The sequence below is a fragment of the Manacus candei genome, unplaced genomic scaffold (assembly GCF_025592945.1).
Source record: "Manacus candei isolate 608988 ecotype Guabito, Panama unplaced genomic scaffold, ASM2559294v1 h1tg000028l, whole genome shotgun sequence".
Taxonomy (NCBI): domain Eukaryota; kingdom Metazoa; phylum Chordata; class Aves; order Passeriformes; family Pipridae; genus Manacus; species Manacus candei.
The window spans coordinates 16,531,702-16,555,904 of record NW_026138076.1 but is presented as its reverse complement, the minus strand read 5'-3'; the positions used below and the strand labels follow the sequence as shown (position 1 = coordinate 16,555,904).

Genomic DNA, 24,203 nt, shown 5'->3' with positions numbered 1-24,203 from the left:
CAGCATAATGCTTTTATTGTCTGTCTTTCTTCCCCTTCTCATCAGTTCATTTTGCTTAACACCTTCAGATTCAGAGCAGAGATAAAAACTCCATTAGGGCCTCTGGATGATGATAAAGTCATCTGTGACTTTGTCTTTCTGTTTTAGACTGCGTATGCCTTTGCAATTGCTGGTTGGCTCTTTGCTCTCATATCCTGACTGCAGCTGGGATCTTAGACATCACAAATCATAAATAACAGCAGCATTTACTTCCTAAAGAAAATAAATACCACTGTTAAAACTGTGCTCCTGTTTATTGATGTACACATCTTTTGAATTGTAATCCTTGTCTGTTACATATGACATATTTTGAGTCAGTTTTGCACATTTTGGGGCCTAAAGAGCCTGGTACAGATTCTGTGCAGAGATGTGCTGTTTGGGGAATTAAGTTCTTGTGGGCCAGGGAATTATGGAGATACGGAAGAAAGGGAAACCTGCAAACATGAAAAGAGACAAAGCAAGGAAGAGGAGAAATTATGTGGAAGCATAAACAACTTGGAGGAAAAAAAAAAGATCATGTAGGGAAAAAAATGGGAAAAAACATTGAAAGCTGAGTAATAGACTCAAACAGATTCGGTAATTGTTTAAGATCACAGAATGATGTGACATACCAAGGAAAGAGTCAAGAGGAGGTAATGGGGAAGGAGGAGAAAGAGGGGCAAGGTGAACAGGAATGCTGTAAATGAAACAAGGGAAAAGAAGCTGCTACTTCAGACTGAAAATAATAATAGATTTTTGTGAGGAAAGGGGGAAAAGGAATGAGGAATTGGAGCAGAATAATCTAAGAGGATGACTTAAAGTTCAAGAAAAAAGAACAATATTTGGGGGGGGGGAAGCTAATGCTGATATCTTGTTGCTTTTTTTCTTGTTTTTTTCATTATTTCCTTTACAGATATCATTATGCAGCTATGCATGAGGAAGGGGTTGGCCAAACACTTGTTTTGCCATGGTTGGCCTGCCATGATAATGGTATTTGTTCATGGCATTTCTCTAATTTATATGCTTTGATACAGAGCATATTCACTTCAGTCTTTGACTGTGGCTGAGGAAAAGGGTTAAAATGTGACTATTAAATCAAATTAAAAATGGAAACATACCTAACAGAACTGGGAAAAGAAAGTTTTCTTTGAAACCTACCTGGAGAGAGAGGTGTTTCTTCCCTTTGCAAAAGTACCTGGAATCAACCCACTAATCTCCGGGCAAGCCATTAAAATTTCAGACAGCTACAGGGAATGGCATAGGGATTCTTCTGGTGTATTTGTTTATTGTGGGAGATTAGGTTATCTCAGCACTTATGCTGAATTTATAGCTTGACTGCGGGTAGTGTGATCTACATCTTACTAGGCTCAGTGGTTTTATAATTAAAGTTATCTCAGTTGTTACCTATTTATTATGCTGTGGTTAATGTTTATACTTTATCCTACGCTGGATAAAATACATTTCATATATAATACGAGTACAGTTCATTAATAAAAGTGTCTCGCTTTTTCTGGGACTGATTGTTCAAACTCTGTGAACATGAGCATCCCAGGGACCTCAGTGGGAATACTCTCCATAGGAAATCCTAATGGCATCAAGGCATAGATTATTTTCCCTTCTAGAAACTGTTGGTATATGACGGGATGGTTATTACTTATCTTCCTTTTAAACAGATTTCTGAGAGCCTTGCAAATCACTTCCTTTTTCTTTAAGGCTTGCTCTTTATTTTCCCCTGTGATTGATTTGGATTTTTCTTTACATTTTAGCAGCCCAAAAGGAAAGTGTGTGCAATAAGCAGATCTTAGGCTGAATTAAACTTCTAATGACTTCGTGAGGAGAGGGAAAGTCAAAGCTCTCTGTGGGTGGAGTAAGTCTAGCTTCTTGGGAAAAAAAAATGTGTCATTATTATACTTTAATGAAGTGGGTCATGCTCTGTTATTACTGTAGGAAGAATAAGCTGTTTACTCTTTAGTTTAGATTAGTCTTCATTGAACAGATTCCTTAGTTAAAGTTTGCTTTTTATTAACTCCTGTGCAATTATTAAGAGTAGTTACAGGCTTCCACGAGCAGGATTTAAGGGATCATTAATATTCTTTTTTTCCTGAAATGAAAATAAATACTGTAATAAAACAAAGCATACTTAGTACTACTGTATTTTTTTATTTCTTTCGTAGTTTAGGATAGCCTGTTCCTGCTAAACATTGTCAGAGTAGTACAAATTCAGCCTAAAGATTACCTAAACCAAGACCTCCTCTCTTATAGTGGATAATAGCAATTGCTTAACAAAACACTTTAATAGGGTAAATGTGAACTTATACTTTCTTTTGTATATTAATAGGCTGCTAATTAAGTAGGAAATTACTGCCAGAGAATATTTTGAATGTCAGAAGAGTTGCTAAGTTCAAAGATAACCCAAGCTAAGGAAATCTCAGAAAGTATCTACTTGAACTAGGAGTGATACAGTGGCATGCTCATGTACTCTGGTTTGTGCTTCAACACTTCCCATTATTCTTCAGCTTTTTGTTTGCATCTGTGGTTGCTGGTGAGTGCTAGGTTGATATATCCATAGGACTTATCCACAGTGACTCCAAGATTTCTTTCTGGAGTGGCAACTCATTTAGCGTTGCATATTTTAGATTTTTGGCTTCTTCACTCCAACAGGAAAGCTGAATTTGAGTACAAGTAGGTATGCTTATGCAATAGTAACATTGAACAAGGTCCTTGCTCGCAGTTTAGTAATAAAGCAAGGGCTACTTGTGCTTTTTTGGCCTTTCTGATGAGCTGCTCCTACAGGCAATCATTTTTGTGTCTGTGATTGAGTCCATTTTACAACAGTCCACAGCCTGTTGTAAAATAATAAAATTGTAAAATATGAGGGTAACTGAGGTTTGTTAAAACAGTTTCCTGTGCTTTCCAGTCTCTTGCCTTAGTTTGCCAGTCATCCAGACTGTCCTGGTGGGATGGCCTGAGTCATAGCTCCAAAACTATATTCTTCCTATGTAGGCCCTGAATTTCACTTCTTGGATATTTTTGTTACATAAATATATAATCAACTTATTTACCAAGAATGTGATTTATGTAGGTCCTTGGTTGCCATCTGCCCTTGACACTGGCAGAAGTTGTGCCCAGGACTTACTTTGTCCCCCTATTTTTCTTCCTTCCAGCAGTTTTACTCCGTTCAAAAGCAAACACTCCCACAGATATATCTTATCTTTTAGACATGCATCGTGGGAATCCTGTCTTTACTCCTCTCATTTAATCACAGAATCATAGAAAGACTTGGGTTGGAACAGACCTTATTGATCATCTAGTTCCAACCCCCCTTTTGCTATACCAGGTTACTCAAAGCACCATCCAACCTGGTCTTAAACACTTCCAGGGATGGCATGTCCACAGCTTCTCTGAGCAACCTGTTCCAGTGCCTCACCTCCCTCACAGTAAAGAATTTCTTTCTAATATCTAATCTAAACCTACCCTCTGTCAGTGTAAAGCCATTCCTCCTTGTCCCATCACTACCTCCCCATGTCAAAAGTCCCTCTCCAGCTCTTGGAAGCCTCCTTTAGGTACTGGAAGGCTGCTGTAAGGTCTCCTTGGAGCCTTCTCTTGTCCAGGCTGAACAACCCCAACTTGCTCAGTTTTCATTGGAGAGGTACTGCCACCCCATGATCATCTTCATGCCCCCCCGCTGGACTTGCTCCAGCAATTCCATGTCCTTCTTACTCTGAAGATCCCAGAGCTGGATGCAGTACTCCACGTGGGGTCTCACAAGAGCAGAGTTTTGGTAGTTTTATTAATCTCCCCAAATGAGCAATGTTATTAACAGACCATGCTCCATTGCAATTTGGTGCATTTTGCAGCAAAGGTAAAAATTGAGATTTTTACAGCTAGACTTTAGCCTTTGAGGAAGAAAACAATAAAGTAGTCATTACGTCTTCTGTGTATAGACTTAAGTCTAGAACAAGAAAATACAAATAGCCTTCTGAGACTGATAATGACTGCCTAGCTGCCTGTAGGAGTTTCTATTTTCTTTATAATTTCACTGTCATATTTGAGTGATATAACTGACAAGCCAGTGTTGAGCTAAGTCTCATATTTTTCAGGCCAAACAAAATTCATCAATAATTTTGCAGAGCCATTTCAGAAGGGAAATTTTACTCTGCTTCACACAGTGCAATAGAGTACTCAACTTAGCAGTACTAGATAGTTCTAGCCACATAAGTACAGAGAAAGAATGAAAAATGTTTTCTCAAGTTATAAGGAGCCAGATTCATAACCATCCGTCACTCGCCTGGGCAAGTTACTGATAAACTCCACAGGAAAATAACAAACAGCATATCCCTCTATCTTGGCTGGTGAAAATGAGATTCTTTCTCTGATTGATGTTAGTGGAGAGGCTTGTAAAAATGCATTTCCAACTGATTAGTTCAGAAGGTGTCAATCTCGTGCAGTTTTATGACCTGCAGACTATACTCCAGATGTACATTTCCTTTTTATAAACTAACAAAGATGAATGGAGAAATTTGAGCATTTCTTTGGCAACTGCACCAGATATTACCTGGGAGACCCTACAGATATATAAAACCCCAAAACTATGCATTTAACTGTCAGTACCCCCAGCTTTGACACTGATCCAGTCTTCTAGAGTTAAAACCAACAAGGGAGGTCAGTACTTTGGCTAGGAAAGGGTTTCATATTTTACAAGATTGAGACTAGAAAATCACAAGAGTCACAGACTATTCAAGGTTGGAAAGGCCTCTAGAAATCATCTAGTCCCACCCCCTGCTCAAAGCAGGATTAGCTAGAGTAGGTTGCTCAGGGATGTGCCCAGTTGGGTTTTGTAGGAGACTCTGCAACTTCCCTGGGCAGCCTGTTGCAATATCCAACCATTTTTACAGTAAAAAAAGTTTTTCTACTGTTCAGACCAAATTTCCTGTGTTTCAGCCTGTGTCCATTGTCTCTTTCCCTTTGCTGGGCACCACTGAAAGGTGGACTTTTTTACACCCTCCCATTAGTATCTGTACACACTGATGAGCTTTCTCTTCTCCAGCCTAAGCAGTCTCAACTCTCTCAGGCTTTCCACATAGGAGAGATGTGTCAAGCCCTTAACTGTCTACATGGCCCTTCACTGAGCTTTCTCTGGTATGTCTATGTCTCCTGTACCAGAAAGCCCAGCCTGCACACAGAGCTGTGTGTACAGGTGTAACCTCCCCAGTGCTAAGTAGAGGTAAATGATCACCTCTCCTGACCTGCTGGCAACACTCCTGATGCAGCCCAGAATGTTGTTGATGCCTTCTTTGCTGCAAGGTCATGTTGCTGCCTCATATTAATTTCATGTCCACCAGGACTCCCAAGGTCTTCTCCACAAAGCTGTGTTCTGGAGCAGGGGGTTGTTCCTCCCCACGTGCAGGACTTTGCCTTTCTCTTTGCTGAACTGCGTGTGGTTCCTGTCAGCCCATTTCTCCAGCCTGAGTGTCTGTCTGAGTGGCAAGACGACCCTCTGGCATATCCTCATTGCAGGAAAAATGAATGTTCTTTCTTTTCTTATACAAAAGTTTAAACTTTGATATACTTAATGATGCCTTTTTCATCCCTTTTATTTTCCCTGAACTGATTTCAATGTCAGCTGAGTTAAATAAGAACTTCAGATGTGCAAAAGAACAGAAATCCCAGTCCTTTACTAGCTTGCCAATCCTCTAACTGATCCACATAGCACAGCAATACTAAGAAGAAAGCCTTTAGAAGATCTCTGTTTACTTACACTCTTTCAACATGTGATTGAACAAAAATGGATGATATTTTTCCCTTCAGAAAGAAGTTTTACTCTAAAGGTAGATTCTTTTGTGAGAGAAGCAGTCATGGCCTTCCTCCAAGTGCTCCATTGGTGTATTTTTCAGTTTAGTGCAGCAAGCAAGCTCCCTCTCTGATCTAAAGTGAATAATAAAATGTTTGAGCTATTTCAATCTTGCTGTTCTTTTGGGGAAACAATTATCAGCTCTGTGATACCATATTACATTCATCTAGAAATTTCCTGTAGCTGACATTTCCAGGCTCATTTTCCTTACAACTTTACTTACAGCAAATTAGTAGTTATCAATTTGATCTTGATTTTAATCTTTCACCAAATTAGATTTCCACTGATGTGACAGATCTAATGCTCCACATATGTGAATATTTCAGCACATAAACATAAAAGCACCCGTGTGTTTAAATCTTGTTTATACTGGCCAGCATTTCTTAACAGTTTATTCAGAATAAAATCTGAATGTTAAATACAGATTTTGTTCTCTCATACATTTTCATGTGAAAAACTTGTGGAAATTGCCTTTGCCACTAGCAACAAAATCTTTCTGCCAAGGTATAAAGGAATCCACCTTGATAAATGTTGTGAAATATTTAAAGCTACTTGCAGCATAGATATGCTAAAAAACTTGAGGGAAACAGCAGAGGGGAAGTTATTTACTTCTTTTCTCTAGCAAACCAAATAACCTCACATAAAAGCTAATTAGACCCACTTGAAATGTTTGATATTTGTAAGTTACCAGTGTATGCAGAGCCTGAGCATCTTCGTTTTCTGGTTTGTTCAAATTGTTTTTATAAAAGTGTTGAATAAATAGGTTTAATTTTTACATGATACTGAGTATATTCAGTTTGTATGGATTTCCATGGGAGTTTAAGAACCCAGTGGAAACAAACTCACTTTCTTTAATTGAAAGTGAATTCATTAAAATCTTAATTATGAGTATTCTTTCATACTACATAATTTTTTTAATCTCTCTGCTGGCTGACTCATTCTCATGCAGAGGGGCAGGAGGAAGAGTTTGTTCATTTATGTGACTTTCTGCCAACAGATGGGCTAGTTGACTGTATGGATCCTGACTGCTGTTTGCAGAGTTCTTGCCAAAACCAGCCTTATTGTCGTGGACTACCTGATCCCCAAGATATCATCAGCCAAAGCCAACAGTCTCCATCTCAGCAAGCTGCCAAAGCATTTTATGACCGCATCAGTTTTCTCATCGGAGCAGACAGCACTCATGTCATACCTGGGGAAAGTCCTTTTAATAAGAGGTGAGCATGACTCATCTTTTACTCATGAATACAAAAGAAATTGGAGAGTGTGTGAGATTCATGTGATAAGATCAACTATGACTGCGAATTTCATGGTATGGACTTCCAGCAAAGACTTTTGCTCTTAATATTTGAAATTGCTTGGGTTTTTCTCATTTCCTGCAAAATTCAAATTACCAGTGCCAGTAGGTTACAGAAGGTACTTGCCATGCTTAGTGTCTGTATTCTAACAGGGCACTTCATTAATGATTAAATAAATCTTTATTTAACCAGTTGATTTAGGCTAGCACAGTTGGAAATATATCAAAGCAATGAAAACACTTCAGAAGGAAAAGCAAAGCTGCACTTTTTAAACTGAGCTCACTAAATAATATAAATTATGAATTAATGTAATAGAACTGTTAAGTGCACGACAGTATAATTGCGTAAACTATTTGACTGGTGCTCTATGAAGCAGTAATGACCTGAAAATAAACCAGTAACAGGAAGCAGGTGTCTGGGATCTCACTGAGTGAAAGAAGATGATTTACACTAGAGCTACTGTGTTTGCAGTAATTTAACAGCATTAATGCGTCTGGGCACAGCAGTTGATTAAAAGTTGTTGCACCAATGTTCGTTATTGCTCTTTTAAATTTTGTACTTCATAGTCCCTGCAGTTTTGCAGATTGCTTTGATACTAATTGAAAAGTACGTTTTTCTTTAAAAGTCTGCCAGAGCTATGACTTACAGTGAGAACATGTAGAGTTTACAAGTTTTTAAAATTCTTCAGTGAATTTCTGGTCTTAGTAACTCAGTACAGACAAAATAAACCAAAGTAAAATCAACAATACTGAAACAAAATTATTATCTGTAGATTTTGAGGCATTTGTTTATACAATGTAAATTATGTGAACTTGTAAAAGGGTTAGAGTCTGAGGAATGTTTTTTTAATGATAGTTGATAAAATGGGGGGGGGGAGTGGATGTGTGTGTGTTCACTCACTAGCTTTTATTCATTCAAAAGAGAATGAAAAAAACAAGCTTGTAATTTAATCCTGCATCTTTTTCACAGTCTTGCATCTGTCATAAGAGGCCAAGTATTAACTGCTGATGGAACACCACTCATTGGAGTCAATGTCTCCTTTCTACACTATCCAGACTATGGATATACAATCACTCGCCAGGATGGAATGTAAGTTCCCTTTGAAGCACTTTTAAGTCACAAAGACAGCAAAGGCTTTACTGAAGAGCTGCTTGTAAAACTAAGATAATAATAAAATAATGGAAACAAAAGACATTAACAAAGTGATTGACTAAAGTTGTACTTTGTACATTCTTCAAATGTAAAACATGCTGATTATATACTGTAGAAGTAGAAGGGCTTGCTTAGTTTAAACGCAGGATCCCAAACTCTCAATTCTCTGTGTGCGGTATTATGTAATATAATTTAATTGATTTCTCCATTGTTTCCAGTAGAGTCGTTCTGCCTTCAGAGCAGTACAATGGAATGAAGAATCAATCCATAAAATAGAGTCTGTGGATGGCTTTGGGAATTGCTGACTAGCTAGCCCTCTTGGGGTTTTTTTCTAGGTTTGACTTGGTAGCGAATGGTGGTGCCTCTCTGACACTGGTGTTTGAGCGATCACCATTCCTGACACAGTATCACACAGTATGGATTCCCTGGAATGTGTTTTACGTCATGGATACCCTTGTCATGAAGAAGGAAGAGAATGACATTCCTAGTTGTGATCTAAGCGGATTTGTAAGGCCAAACCCCGTTATTGTGTCATCACCTTTATCCACCTTCTTTAGAATTTCTCCTGAAGATAGTCCTATCATCCCAGAGACACAGGTAAGGTGTGCTTCAAATAAATAGAATTTTATCACAGGCTAGTATTAAGCAACCGTAATGAAAACAGTGCAAACTACTGTTCAAAAATAATTCTGAATAAGTGCTAAGAGTTTGCAATGTGATTATTTTCAGAACAATTTATTTTTTCTATGGGACGATTTTTAAAATTTCATCTGAAAAAGAAAAGTAAGAAAGTTGGGTGTACATCAGTGTCTGGTTTTATATTTGTTTGCATCATTTAATTTACAGAATATCTTCATCAATGAGGCCCTGGCCCATAAAATCTGACTCTGGATTGCCCTCCTGTTAGAAGTGCACCTCAGAATTTGAAAACGAAAGGTGTTTTTCACTCTGTCTTAAAGACTCCTATAGTTCGATTTTTCTGTTTGGTCCTAAACAGATTTTTAAAAACTAAAAGAACTCTGCAGCACTGAGGGCAAGCCAATGACCATGTGTTTTAATCTACTTCTTCAGAATTTGAAATACCAAAAGTAAGACTTCACATCAAAATCTTGATTTAAATGGAAAAAACTGTGGCTGGAATGGCTTTTTTTAATTTTTCTAAGATAGATGTATTAGATTCATCCATTAGTCTCTTGGCTCTTTAAGCATTTCAGTTGCATTTCAGAAGTGATATATGTCTCATTGTTGATTTTTGAACTTTTCCTAGTGAAAGAAACAGTCCTCCTGCCTCCCTCTTTCTCTTCCTTTCCTTTCTCTCTTTTTCTCTCCCCTACTTTCACTATGTCATAATTACATAGGGCACTCTTTTTCCCATTCACTAAGAAATGTCCTTGCCTCTTCAAGGGAAACACAGAAAATATATTCAAATGTTTTCATGCAGAGCTCTTAAGAAAAGAGCTAACTCATTAAGCAATTCGTGGTAGGAGCAGGTTTAAAGGAAAGATGTAAGGAAATTACAACTAGACACTCATACAAGTCTTTACTGTGTTAGAAAATTGTTGCTTTTATCCTCACTATCATTTCTGTGCCTTTGATACTTGCAAGTCAATTAAAAGAAAGTATTTGCAAAACAGAGTCCACTGAAAAACAGCTCTGATTTACTTGTTTTGGCAGCAGATGATAGATTCCATTCCTGAAATTATGGAAAATGGCTTAGATAGATGGGGTATAAATCAAGAAAAAGATAATAATACAAGACTGTCAGAAAATACAAATTTTTAAAAAACACTTGTAATGTTGAGGTAAACAAAGTTATTTCATGAGCAGTGGGACTAATGAAGTCTGAATTCCTACTACCTTGATGAAATTCCACCTATCTATCACATCCAATCCTTTCCACACTGCATTCAGACTTTTTTTTTTTTTCTCACAGGAGTCCCAACTTGACTGCTTCTTCCCTACCTGAACCTTTTCTTTTTGTAATAAACCTAAAGGAACTGAATTATCTTTAGAGATTTCTATTGTTATTTCAAATGTGGTTGAAATTGGTTTCCATGTTCAAAGTTAAGAGGTGGGAGGTCTGATAGGCAGGACTGTTGGGTCAAGTTGATTTCCCTAGGAAACCAGCTGGAAGGCAAGATCATGTTCTCAGTGGATTCTAGGCAGTTGGTGCCAATAGGTCATTTATGATAAGGTAAAATGGTACTCTTGTTACATATGCAAGAAATCCAGTTCCAGTATTAAGTAAAAAAACCTTTAAGTACTGTTTTCTTCTGTATTCTTTGCTTATAGCACACATAATTTCCTGCTTCAGCAAGTGGGAGCTGCACAGCCATGACTGGGACATACCCCTTCCAGATCAGGGTCCCCTCAGAAATGCATAATGCTCAACAATATGTCTCCCAAAAAAGTCACTATTCTGAAAAAAGATAGGCAGAACCAGATCCCATTCAAAACTGTACGTTCAGCTCCAGAGGAACTCCCGTAGATCTTTTCATGAAAAAGAGTCAATGCCAGTTTAAAGTGTGGGAGACTGGATGAAGGCACAGAGAAAGAAATCATTGCCCATGTTCCTTCATTCAGTACTAGTCACCTTGTTCATGTGATGTGACAGGATTCACTATCACATACTACAGGAGAAAATGAGTGCTGCTGTAATCATCCTTTGAAGTGTTTCATCATCTCTTGAACGTAATATTTCCAAGAGTGTACTTAGTGGCTTATGAATCTCAGATTGATCAGAGGGGGAATTAAAGTCTGTACCAAAGAAGCAGCAAGAAAGGAAACTGAAAAAAGAAGGCAAGTGGTAAAGGGGTGATCACAGACAGATGGTTATTCAAGAAGGATGATAATAACATGTTAACTAAATTTGGACTACTTAGGCATAACTTTATCTACTTTTAATTGCAAGTTACCATGCTTTGCCTAGACTTAACTAGCTGAGATTGATCAGTGTGGAACGAGACAGTAAACTGCATGCAGATGAGGGAGATCAGGTTAAGCTGGAAATGCTTCTACGTTTGATAATATTGTTACTCTCTTTTTCCAAATACAGTAAATGTCTGTTTGCCACATATCACCATGTAGTCTGACAGAAACCCACGAGTCACAATGAACACTTCTGAAATTGAATATTTGAGGGATTCCTTGTCCTAAACTTCTGTTATTCGCTGTTAGTGTGCCTTCTGCAAGTCCTGAGCAGCTTGATTCTGTCACCTCAAGTGTGTGGGAGAATGAAGACTGAATGTTTTCCTTCAAATTATATGTTCAAGTTTCCTTTCCTCAGACTCTCTCTCACTACTGGCAATACTATACAGCAGAAGTTGACAAAAATTATTTACCCAGAGGAATTCAGGATAAAGTATGGGCCTTGATGACTTAATAACAATGATTATTGCTAATTTAAGGTTGGCCAAATTTTCAGCAAATAAATTATTCCACTTTAACATTTAAACCGGCAGTATAATAGGATATCTAGCTATCCCAGCATTCTCTGGATGCTGCATCCTAGTTTCACTTAGCTAATATCTCCACAACTTCAAGTTTGTACTGAGAAAAAAATGGAGATTACTTTTACAGCCAAATATCTTCATTCATGTGTCCTTCTTTTCCCGCACAATTTCTGGTTTTCTTCTCTTTTGCTTTCTGAGGCTTCATATACACCTCCTTTTTCTGTTATGGACACGTTTTTAGGTTTCTACATGTGTATGACTTTTCCTGTTTCTCTTCTCTGTGGTACCTCAACCATGTTTTAAATCTAGAAAATACAAGTATTTTTCCCCTTTTTATTTCTCCTTGCTTTATAAGTTAACTTAAGAGCCTCAATTCTAGGGGAGTGCTTTTTTTAAAAAGGAAAAAAAAACATTTTTGTATCTTGGAATGAGCAATTTCAGCTTCTACTTTAAGTATAACTTTGGTACTCTTTAATCTCAACCTTTATGTAATAGCAATGGTTGCCAATATCTAGCTGTATCTAAAAATGCCATCTTTACCCCTCTCAAACCAAGATGATGTTCCATTTCAATGCAGCACCTTAGCTGTTACTTCTCAGCAAACAACCTTTTACTGACACTAGGACTAAAATTTATACTCATTTCTGAAATTTGTCCTCAAATCTCTGTTGAAGTTACTCAATTTGCCAAAAAAATCACAGCAATACAGCAGCCATTTTCCCCCCTAACTTCATTACTTATTCAAAGTTCTTAATACCATCTGAGCATGTCGCCTGAATCATGCTATATTTTGGGGCAGGAAAGCATTCCAGAGCCTGGACAGCTTTAGTCCTGCTGGCCACGAGAGACGACGAGTCCTGCACAGTTTATGTGACTCAGACACGAGCATGAACTCTCAGGACAACAAACTGTCTTTGTGAAAATTGAGGTGACCCTTATCCAGTCCCCTAGGTTAGATATTTCATAGCTGTCCTTCTGAGAAGCTTGATCATCCATAAGTAAAATGTCAACCATTAGAATTTGGTGGTTGGCCTATAATTCAGTCCCCTTAGGGTATCAGCCTTTCTGAAAATAGTTTGATACTCTATCTGGAAAAGGTAAAGTACAGACAGCTTGGTTGTGTTGGCAATTCCTGATGTGACTTTTATCCCAGTGACTTTCTTGATTGCTTTACAATTGATGTGTTGTCATGGCTCCCATAGGATGCTCTCTGCTGTGCCTGATGATTTAACTTTTCGGATGAACATTAAACTGTTTAATTCTCTTTGTAATGCTTGATTCTGGGAGAGAGATTGAGTTGCATAACCCTACCTCTACATTTCTAAAGTTCTCAAGAAAATAAGCTACTACAGGGGATATTTTATGGAAAGAAGAAAGTTATGAGTCAGATTTCCAGCAGGTATTTGAGACTTCTGCAGAAACTAATAATAGGGGTTTGGGTTTTGTTTTAAACCTCGCTGAGAACTGCATGAGTGTCCTAGTTTCTAATTTGATAGTAATCCAAATACACAGTGGAATGTCTTGAAAATTGAAACTTCAAGGTGTCCTCTTTATTGCCTGTTATCTCAACCAAGAGTACTGGAAGACCACCTATGTGTTTAACACTGCTCTTCCAGAGTTCCAGTTGTAAAAGAAGCAATGGTCGTAACAGGAGACCAGTGAAGTCCATTAAATTGTGCCCTATTACAAGCATATTATTTCTTTTTCTACTCTTGCTTACAGAGACCTCCATCTGTTAGACTGGTTTTAATGTGCAGTATATGAGACTCCTGCTGATGTCTTGAGGAGGAATTTATCTTTTGTTCCTGGGTGGTTTGTGCTTTTCCCTCAAAGTCTCAGAAAAGGAACGTCTTCATAATCACTTATCTCTCTAGAGAGAGGTGTTTTTGTTCATGTAGAAAAGATTCGCATGTTCTCTGGCTTAGATACTGTCTGTATATGAGGCTGAGGGAAAGCAGACTACATTTTCAAATAGAAATGAGGCCACTCACATCTTTTAAGGTGATGATGCTGCTTGTCATTTCTTCTCAGTGATGGCAGGCTCTTGGTGAGTAACAAAGAAATATTAAAAGAATGAGAATTAAGAATTTATAAATCTGAATTTGATTTGTCTTGTATCTTCCAATTCCTCATTTATTTCCTACAGCTCTATTATAATCTCACTGGAGAACAACAGTTTTATGTCTACATATATCAGATGTAAATAATTATAATGTCAGACAATAAGTCAAAATACTATTTCTGATTTTTTGATACTGTTATTGGGAGGGAGGCAGATATAATTAATACTGTATAAATCTTTCTTTAGATCCCAAAAAAAGTGCTAATTTAGAGGATGGTGTAGCACCTACTACCCTCCTCAAAAGCATAAACCACATTACTTGACCCTATTCAAGACAGACAGTCAATTGTTTAGAAGCAGCATCCAAGCATAGAGCTAACAGCACTTGTTTAGCAGCCAAGTTTTGATCCCACTGAAGTTTTAAGCCTAGTATTTGTGACAGTGCTTCCTAATGTCTGCTTTCTATTAGTATTAATTAGTGTTTGGTCTTCAGACTTTAGGACCAGGACACAGAAGAGTAAAATAAAGCTTTCCAAATACACTACCCTGAGAATGTTCCTGTAAAACCATCGAGGTTCTGAGCTTGTGCTTCAAGCATCCTTTCCCTCTCTTTCCACTAAAGAAACATTACCTTTATAAATGTGCCTAGATACATTTTTCCTCTCTTTTTTTTTGTTTGTTTATTTGTTTGTTTTGTTTGGGGATATTTTGTTGTTGTTGTTTGTTTTGGGGGTTTTTTTTGTTTTGTTTGTCGGGTTTTTTGTTTTTAATTAAACCAGGACACTTGGTAGCTGTTTATCCAAAGTGCTGGCTGCAGTGCTTCTGTTCTGACTGAGGTATAGGACAGTATGGGCTCTCATTACATTATGTAGAAATATTTCATGTCTATCCATCACCCACAAAAGCTCCTCAGCTCAGATGAAAAGACAAGGTAGAGGAGGGGAGGAACCTTTTAAAAATGAAATTGAATTATTGTGCCTCTCTGAAAAGTGAAAGTGATAAGCTGATACCTGAGTAGTGAATATTGATCAGGAAATGTGGAAAAAATTTTCCCTGAGGCACCCTACTTATCTGTCTTCAAAATAAATGGAAGAATGCTCTAGTTCAAAGTATTTGCAATCCAGTGGTAATGGAAATAATAAAATACCTAAAAGTTCTTCCTGCTCCTACAGAAACAATTAGGCATCTCAACTCAAATGTGAAGCCTTTATTACATATCCACAGTTGGGACATGGATGGCAGCCTAAGAAGGGGCAATTTTTGCTTAGATTAAAGATGCTTTTTTGCTTTTGGAAAAAGCAGTTGGGATGTTTTCCCTTTCCTCCATGCTTCCTTTCCCCCCATAAAAATAAAGGAGATGTCTTTGAAACCCTTCAGCAGAAATTATCAACTAAGTAGCTTCAGTATAATGAAGAATTTAGACTTGACTTTTAGAAAAAATGTGAAAGGTTGTAATTTCTTACATTCTTAAGTGAAGGCCAAATATAGATGATACTTCCTAATGGATTGTCATGTAACATTATGTCAGACATCCTTTTATGATAGCTGCATTGTTCTGTTTAATTTTCAGATCTTTCAAATACTGTATTTTTCTCTTAACAATGCATAGGTACTTCACGAAGAAACGACAATACCAGGAACCGACTTGAAGTTGTCATACTTGAGCTCCAGAGCTGCAGGATATAAATCTGTACTGAAGATTACTATGACCCAGTCTGTTATACCATTTAATTTAATGAAGGTTCATCTTATGGTGGCAGTGGTGGGAAGACTGTTCCAAAAATGGTTCCCTGCATCCCCAAATCTAGCATACACTTTCATATGGGATAAAACTGATGCATACAATCAGAGAGTCTATGGATTATCTGAAGCTGTTGGTATGTGTTACAGAGGGTTTTTTTGATTCTTAGTGTTGTCTTGAAGATAGGGAAGCAGATCTCAAATGCTTGTATCCATCAAGTAGAAAATGCTTAGCAGAATAAGATGAGAAATAACAATGGATATTAAAACATATTAAAAAAATACTAATCTAAACATTGCATTATAAGAAAAAAATTCCTTTTAAATGGAAAAAGAAACCACTATCTTTTTTCACTTTAATTCTTCCCCATGAAGTAGCCCTCAGCCTAATAATACAGTATGATATTTAGTCTGCATACTCCATGTACTTGAAAGCACAATAATAACAATCTGACTTACATCACAAAAGGGCTTTCCTCTGTATCTGTCCTAATCCACTTACTCTTAATAACTAAAAATATTTTAATAACCCAGGATTTGTTTAATACTTTCAACACATGTAAGGAAGTCATAGGGACTTTCAGGTAGCCTAGGAGAGCAAAAGAACATATGTAGATTAAGGAAATCACATTCTTTAAACTCTTCTTCAGAACAAGATCCTATACTTAATGAGGAAATGTACTCTTATTTCAGTGTCTGTAGGTTACGAGTATGAGTCTTGCTTGGATCTAACTCTCTGGGAAAAGCGGACTGCCATTTTGCAGGGTTATGAACTGGATGCCTCCAATATGGGTGGCTGGACATTGGATAAACATCATGTATTGGATGTTCAGAATGGTAAGGAGTTCGTTTTCTTCTTGCTCATTTTCCTACTCCACTGCCCTGCACTTCAGGTCTCTCCTTCAAACTTTTTGACTATTTGCTCTGTTATTTTAAAAAAAGAAAATTATAGAACATTTTGCATATGGTAAATGCTTTGAGCTTCCCTGGCTCCCCAGGGAAGTGATCACATTGCCAAGCCTTGCCACAGTTCAGGAAGCGTTTGGACAATGCTATCAGGCACGTACTGTGACTCCTGGGTTTTTCAAGTGCAGGACCAGGGGTCGGACTCAATAATCCTGTGGGTCCCTTCCAGCTGAGGATATTCTGTGATTTACAGTGAATGTCATGCTTCTTCATCCTATAAATACATATGCATAAATAAGTTCATCAGATACTATCAGCCTTTGTTGGATATACTGTTTTGGGTTGACCCTGGCTGGATGCCAGGTGCTCACCAAAGCCACACTGTCGCTCACCTTCCCAGCTGGACAGGGGAGGGAAAACAAACCAAAAGACTTGAGGATCAAAATGAGATCAGGGAGAGATCACTCATGGGTTACTGTCACGGATTAAAAAAACCTCAACTTGGGGAAATTAGTTTAATTTATTATCAATCAAATCACAGTAGGATAATGAGAAAGAAAACCAAATCTTAAAAAAAACTTCTCCACCTCCTCTCTGCCAGCAGTGCAAGGACACAGAGGATGTATATCGCTTCTGACTGGTAGAGAAATAAGGTAACCAAATCAAGGGAAAAGGTGTCATAGTACATAATTTTAAATTAAAAACAAAACAAAACAAAAACAATAACCCCTATGCAAACTACTGTAAAGTAATCCATCTAAAAATACAAAGAGCTATAATTATAAATATATATATAAGATTGCTTCTGTTCACAAGGTAAATTGATGGTGGCTTTAAATTATGTTTAAGAGTACATTTGACAAGTAATGACTTTTCAAAGTAGCATGTGTCTAATTGAATAAACGAAGTGGAGAGTTGTAATGACAAGGTGGATGAGCTGCATAAATTTATTCAGAAGAGAGTGCAGACAGTGTTTGTGTGAGCATCCCATACTACTGCAGTAAATAGTCTAATGTACATCTTTTATTCTGTGATAATAGAGGAGAAATGTGAAGGACCAATTTTTCAAGGTAATGACAGAATAAATCAGATGCAATAGTGCACTGTGCTGACTTGTAGAATTCCTATGATGAAAATTGTAGAACTCAGCTATTTCAGGGAAAATTATAGTACCATGATTGTCATAAATGATGTAATCATAGGAAAGGGGATTTTGTATACTGTTAATGCATTCAGGCTTTACCTATTCATGAAAAATATGTTCTCCCTCTTTTGATTTAGATTACTTGTTTAGATTACTTGCCATTAGGTTTCCATAAACCGTTTTCATTTTTTCCAATTTTATCATGTATATTTATTTTACATTTATAATCTCTTGCATTTTATGATATTAAAAGCAGTGAAAATACCTCAGACATTTAAAGAAGAAAGCAAAGTTGTTTTTTCTCATACCTTTCAGTACAAAGAGTGCACTTTGGGAATGACGAGAGAAAAAGAAATGCATCCTAAATTTCTTATAAACATCTCAAAAGATAACTGTATCCCTCAGCCCCAAACTGCCTTGAAACTCTGGGCATGCAATCAATAAAACACAGATCACTGTAAAGTACAAAGTGACACGTGGTTTACATGGATTGTACCACGGAAAGACATATTGTGACTTATGAGTATAACCATAATAGCTGACCATTTGTAGAGGACACCTTAATGGATTCATTATGAGATTCAACAGTGTGGTCCTGGCAACATTTTAACACACTTTTTTTTTTCCCTGAGACTGAGGATTTAACATAAAGCATCCATTTTTCCTCTCAGATTTCCTGTGTAGGCTATAATGGAAGAAAAATACTGCTGGCACATTGCTTTGTCTTCACGAAATTATTGTTTCTTTCATGCCTCAAAGCAGAATTAAGTTTTAGAAGTAGGTTGGTCTGGCACCACATTTTTTTTGTTGTTTTGACATTTTTAATAACTGCCTATAACTGCAGACATGGTACCGAGGCAGACTTTGTTGCCAGAGGAACATTTTCTTTGTGAGCTGAGTAAAGCATCTTTATAATGCAAAATTGAAGCAATCTACTACTTTTTGAAGTGGCTCTTTAATTAATATTTACAATTTGCAGCGGTAATCCACTTTAGATTACATTCGACATTATATTCATAATTAGATATACTAGGACTTCAGGAATACAATTTGCAAATATATTTTTTCTCTTTTTCTATAACAAATGCACAGAATGTCAGTAATTTCTGGGCAATTTCAAAACTGTAAAGATGTAGGAACATGGACCTTGCTTTCATCAATACACCTTATATTTCCTTTAACATGACAGTTTTTATTCTGAATTACAGCTATTAAAATTATTAACATTTAAAAATAAGAACGAAGGAAAACATTTTTGTGTTATAAGTGCTAGAATATTTAGTATTTCTACTACATCTTGTGGACAAGGTAATTTAATATTTGCATGTCTGTGACTTAAATATAACTATAAATGTTTTAACAAAGTTTTATTACTTGTAGTGAGAAAAATATGGTGGTGAAACAAAATTCATTAAAGTTATTCTAATCAGCTAAAAGAATATTTAGAATACATGTGCATCATTTTGTGTACATACATTCAGAGTTTTTAAAAACTGGTTTTTTGGGGTTTTTTAATGTCATCTGCCAGGAATCCTCTACAAAGGAAATGGTGAAAATCAATTTATATCTCAGCAACCTCCAGTTGTTAGTAGCATTATGGGCAATGGGAGACGACGCAGCATCTCCTGTCCGAGTTGTAATGGTCAAGCTGATGGTAATAAGCTACTGGCTCCCGTTGCCTTAGCTAGCGGGATAGATGGCAGTCTGTATGTGGGGGATTTCAACTACGTTCGTCGGATATTCCCGTCTGGAAATGTAACTAGTGTTCTGGAGCTAAGGTATGTTTTTTTCTCATGTTGGACTTTTGGAGTTGTGAATTACTGTGGCAAATTAAAGTATTTAATTGATTTCTAACACGGTGTAAGTTTTAGTTTCCAGATGCTTTTGGGAACAAAAAAAAAAAAAAATTGAGTCAAAATATTTTAAAACATTTGAAAAAGTATTTAAAACAGAAGTGAAAACATGTTATCTTCATAAAATATTTTAACTGTGCTTATCTAAATGTGAGAACTCAATCTACCCAGAGTCATAATTCTGTGGATTTTAAGGGTTAACCCTACGCAATCAAAGTAAGTGGAGATGATCATTCACCACTTCACTAATGATAGATGTAAATGTTGTCTTCTTCTCATCTTTTAACATCCTTTCTGAATGTTTGTCTAATAACGTTTTTCTGTTCTTTTTTACTTGCTCCCACCAAGAAATAAAGATTTTAGACATAGGTAAGCATTCCTTAAAGAAGATTTATATTTTTCTAACTGTTCTTCTTTCTTTTTAACAAATGAATGCTTATAATGGAGAAGTCATTTCTGAGATGTATTACTAGAAAAGAGGAGTATTTTTCAAAAATAATGAGTTCATATGTTTTAGTTATGTCAGCTGTCAGGCGGTATCGTCCTTTCGGATACAAGTTCCTCTTTTCTCATCACTCTCTGTCCGCAGTCAGCCTTCTTTTTATGCTTGTGTATGCCCTCCTTTGCTGTTCCCTCATTTCTGCTCGCTCCTTGCTGGCAGCACTTTTGCTGATCCTATAAAAACTCACTCATTAATCAGATACCCCAAATACGATGAGAATGGCATATAAGTAATAAAATTATAAAAGTATCAAGGGAGTTCATTTCATTAGCCTTTTGATGTTGAGTCTTTTCAGGCTCACATTTAAGAGATTTGTTTCTTTAAAGATGAACTTCTTTTAATAGTGGAAGTTGAAATAATAATAACAGAAGTCCAGGAGTTTTTAAAATATACCAAGACTCACAGGACTGGTCATAATAATCAGAGGATTGTAATACAACATCCTGGCATTGTTACAATAATGGCAAGAACAGAAGAAGGTGGATGCTTAGAATTGCTTTGCCACAACAGTCGGTGCTGATAAGTATAAAAAAACAAGAGTCATGCTAAAATCTTGTTGGAGACATGAAACCCTGCAAACCTTAACAGAACTGCTAAGTATACACCCTAGCAGGCCCACTGGTCTCTTTCTCTTCTTTTTGCTGCCAGTCATTTTCCTTCCTTGTTTTTAAACAAATCCCACTGAGTCATATCTCTCTTGTCCTCATTTTTTAAATTCACTTTTCTTTGGACATACTTCTTTGTGAGGAAGGGTTTCATGTTTTAAGAAGCATGTTTCAAATGTGTTAGGCAATAAAATTCCATGACTAAATAAGGTGTTCGCATTGGTGCTAATGATCAGAATTGGAAGCTTATACAAAGTCTAGTCGGTTTTATGGGATTTTTTTCCATGTGTGACTCAGAGGCAGTCTCTTCTGTTTGGTGGGTTTAGGTTTTCAGTATTACATTTAGTTTGTATTTCTTCCATTTCTCCTAAAAGAATTATATCCCTTGTGGTGTCACAAAGTTGTCATTGCAACTGGATAAGACACTGTCTTGACAACTGTATGGAATGTGGAATAATACTTGGAATGTGGAATGTACAAATAGGATTAAAGAGCAGATGCGTATTGAGGTTTGGTTTGCTGTGATTTAGTAGCACCACTGTCTCCTGCCTCTGGCAGAACTATGGTCACGGGCTCAACTGCGGCATTTCAGAAACTGGATCCCTGTGTGTAAGAAAAGTTGGTGGGGAAGAATATTGAAACTTTTTTGCTTTATTCATGTCTACACATGCAGAAGCTCGGGGTAGCAAAATTGCAATCATACCACACAAATTAGCGTAACAGCATGTGCCCATATAGTGGCAGTGAAGTGGGGGTTCCTCCCGAGGCAGAAGGAGACGGAGAGGACTGTGGAGAACTGGCTCTGCAGGAGCCATTTTGGAGCCAGTAGGCAGGAGATGTGGAGCCCACTGTGCAGCCTTCCAGTTGCAAGGTTGGCAGTTTGTTGGCAGCTTTTTATTCTATTAATTTAGCTGTTTCTCATTTAAGATGCGTAAACTTTTAGGATCCACCAAATCCTATTGCCATGGGTTCCCTGGCTAAGAACAGACTGGAAGACCAAATATCTTCTTTTGTCTGCATGCATTTGTACAGAGTCCTGTGAAATGCTGTAGAGGGAAACACATCTGTATGGCCTGTAAGAGAAGGGAGCAAAGGTCCAGTTTCACTGGCAAGCCCTTAAGGACTACTAAGGAGATTCCAACTTAAACTGCAGTTTGGAAAACAGCCCTCAACAGATCACTTTGCAATGTATAATTGCTAGGTATTAGAACTAAGAAAATGCGTTCCTCAAGTAACTGAACAAGTCTAAATTCTAGTTCAGGTCTCTTATCTATTCAAGCATTCAGCTTTCCTTTCTGTAAACACAGCGCTTTAGCACAGAATGTGATGTGTCTCCCACCTCAAGTAGCCTGTACTCTAAATTAGAGAGAGAATGCAGATCCAATTTATCCTCTCATGTACTAGTGACCTCACATCTTTTCAATCTCAAAGCTGAACTGATGTCTTTATACACACTGCTGCCTGTGGGTGATTAATGCTGATAGGCATTCATGGAAGAAGGAATGTTTAGAAGGACTTTGAAGATAGGGAGGTCATTTGTAGGCTATGGCGCTATCCCAAGTCTGTAGAGAGCCAGAAAAAAAAGTTTAGCAAAACATAAAAACAGCTTGGAGGGTATATGGTTTAGAGGGCACACAGTGAAGGCAAGAGAGAGGGGGACTGAAGCAGGAAGAGTATTTTTAAAAAAATCTGTGCATAGAGAGTAGTGCAGGTGATCTGCCTAGATTGGCCTCAGCAAGATAAAAGCAAAGGGAAATAGATCATTACATAGCTCTGTGCACACTTTAAATTCAAAGCACTTAGTATTATTTGGCATAGACAGAACAAGTTAATTTTTAGTCATTTGTCTTTACAGGAGCCTGTGTTGGTATATATAACTGCATGTTTTGCAGAGCTACTGACGGCAATTAGGCAATAATGAATGAGTCAAGGAGTCACTGACTGTGGATTTTATTTCTTTGCATTTGTTGTTGTTGGTAGAAGGCAGAAGCTTAATACCATTTCAGGGTACAATGAAATAGTATAAACCCTGCAGCTTTCCAGCTGCTGTCTGCTTATCCCTCTACTGATTTTGAGATCTGCATAGTGCACATGGATGTTTTCTGGCTCGAAAGCAAATATAGTTTTCACTGGACAGTTACTCAGTTCCTCAAATTGTGTCTTGCTCCCATGACTTACTGGGGTTTTCTATCAGCTAAAACTGCCTCAGCTGTTCAACCTTCACCTGAAAAGAAATGCCGAAGAAATGCCTGTTGTATTAGCTCAGAAAGGAGCCACTAGACATCTACGTATGGCAAGTTGGAGAGTATATATTAATTCAATAGTAATATCTCATGCACTCCCAAACTTGGGGAGATTTTTTAGTACCATGACAAAATACATTTAATTTATCATGTGTATTTTTTTTATTTGATGAGGATACACTCATCAAATAAAACTCACCCCCAATGTTTTTTTAATGGAATTAATTTGAACATAGAAATATTTTCATATTTATAAAGAAAAGAGCTTTAAAAATTCTTTTTAGAAAGAAATAATTGTGTTAGGCATAAATTACTTAATTTTTGATTTGATGACTCCTTATTCCAGTGGTTAAAAAATATGATTGAGGCAATGTTAGATGCGTTGAAGAGAGGTACTTCAATTTAGATTTCAGTAGTATAAGAAAGGACTTTATTTTAAATTACAATGAAATACAATTTAATTGCACATTTCACATTTTGCAATGTGTTTATATTTGAAGTGTCTGCAAAGTTTCTTAAAGACCAAAGTAATCATGTAAATGGGTATAATTTAATTTGCAGTCTATGGAGGTATAAATAATTCGTACACTACGTAGTCATCATATTAAATGATCACTGCATAAAATTAAGGTTTTGAAAATACCTTCCAACTTTTTGGCAAACCGACAGTAATAGATTTCTAACAGACAGAAATTTAAAGTAAGCCTACATTTGATTGTTTTCAGACATGCCATACAACACTCAGTGCCGTAGCAGAGCTTTTTAAGAGGTGCTAATCACTGTGTATTTGATTTCATTAGTCTGTTTCACGTGATTTCTTCGTTCTGAACCAACATGTTAAAAGTCTTAAAACCAAATAAAATCCTATTTATGCAACACTTTTTTTTTCCTATGTTTCTGTAATTGGATAGCTGTAAAAATCTGTCCCTGCCAAAAGACATAATTTGTTCACAAGTTGTTCCCATTGGTCTCTTGTTGCTTTTTCCAAGTGGTAGTACATAAAAATGTGTTACATTAGCAGTTACGTATTTACAAAATGCGAAGTATAGCATTCTGCAAACAGATGTTTGGCTATCACCAAACTGGTAGATCTGTTTAAGCAGCACTTTTGCAAACATCAGAAGTGACTGTTCTGACACTTTGCTTCAATCCATGAGGGGAGCATCTGAAATTACCTCCTGTATTTACATGACCTTATTTCAGCTCTTTATACCATAAATTAGGTCAGGAATCCCAACTGCAGTGGGTTAAGTTTCTACATCATAATATATCAACACAAAAGGTAATCTCCTGGGCTGTTTTTTTCACCAGCAGGGGAGTAAAGACAGTAATTCTCAATTATGTGGCACCAGTGGAGAGGCAAAGTGTAAGTTTCTGGGA

The 24,203-nt window shown here is 37.0% G+C and overlaps 1 protein-coding gene across 15 annotated transcripts in view; it reads left to right on the top strand.

Annotated features, from left to right (window-relative positions):
• Nucleotides 1–24,203, top strand: part of TENM3 (teneurin transmembrane protein 3) — a 418,913-nt gene that overhangs the window by 356,059 nt on the left and 38,651 nt on the right. For 14 of the 15 annotated variants that reach the window (XM_051790395.1, XM_051790402.1, XM_051790401.1 and 11 more), the window contains 7 exons: nt 6,867–7,083; nt 8,134–8,253; nt 8,652–8,913; nt 15,440–15,707; nt 16,264–16,407; nt 19,149–19,398; nt 19,822–19,842. In XM_051790395.1, the coding sequence (XP_051646355.1) occupies nt 6,867–7,083; nt 8,134–8,253; nt 8,652–8,913; nt 15,440–15,707; nt 16,264–16,407; nt 19,149–19,398; nt 19,822–19,842 (1,282 nt within the window). The remainder of the gene's footprint in view (nt 1–6,866; nt 7,084–8,133; nt 8,254–8,651; nt 8,914–15,439; nt 15,708–16,263; nt 16,408–19,148; nt 19,399–19,821; nt 19,843–24,203) is intronic. The other variant, XM_051790404.1, reaches the window with a different exon arrangement.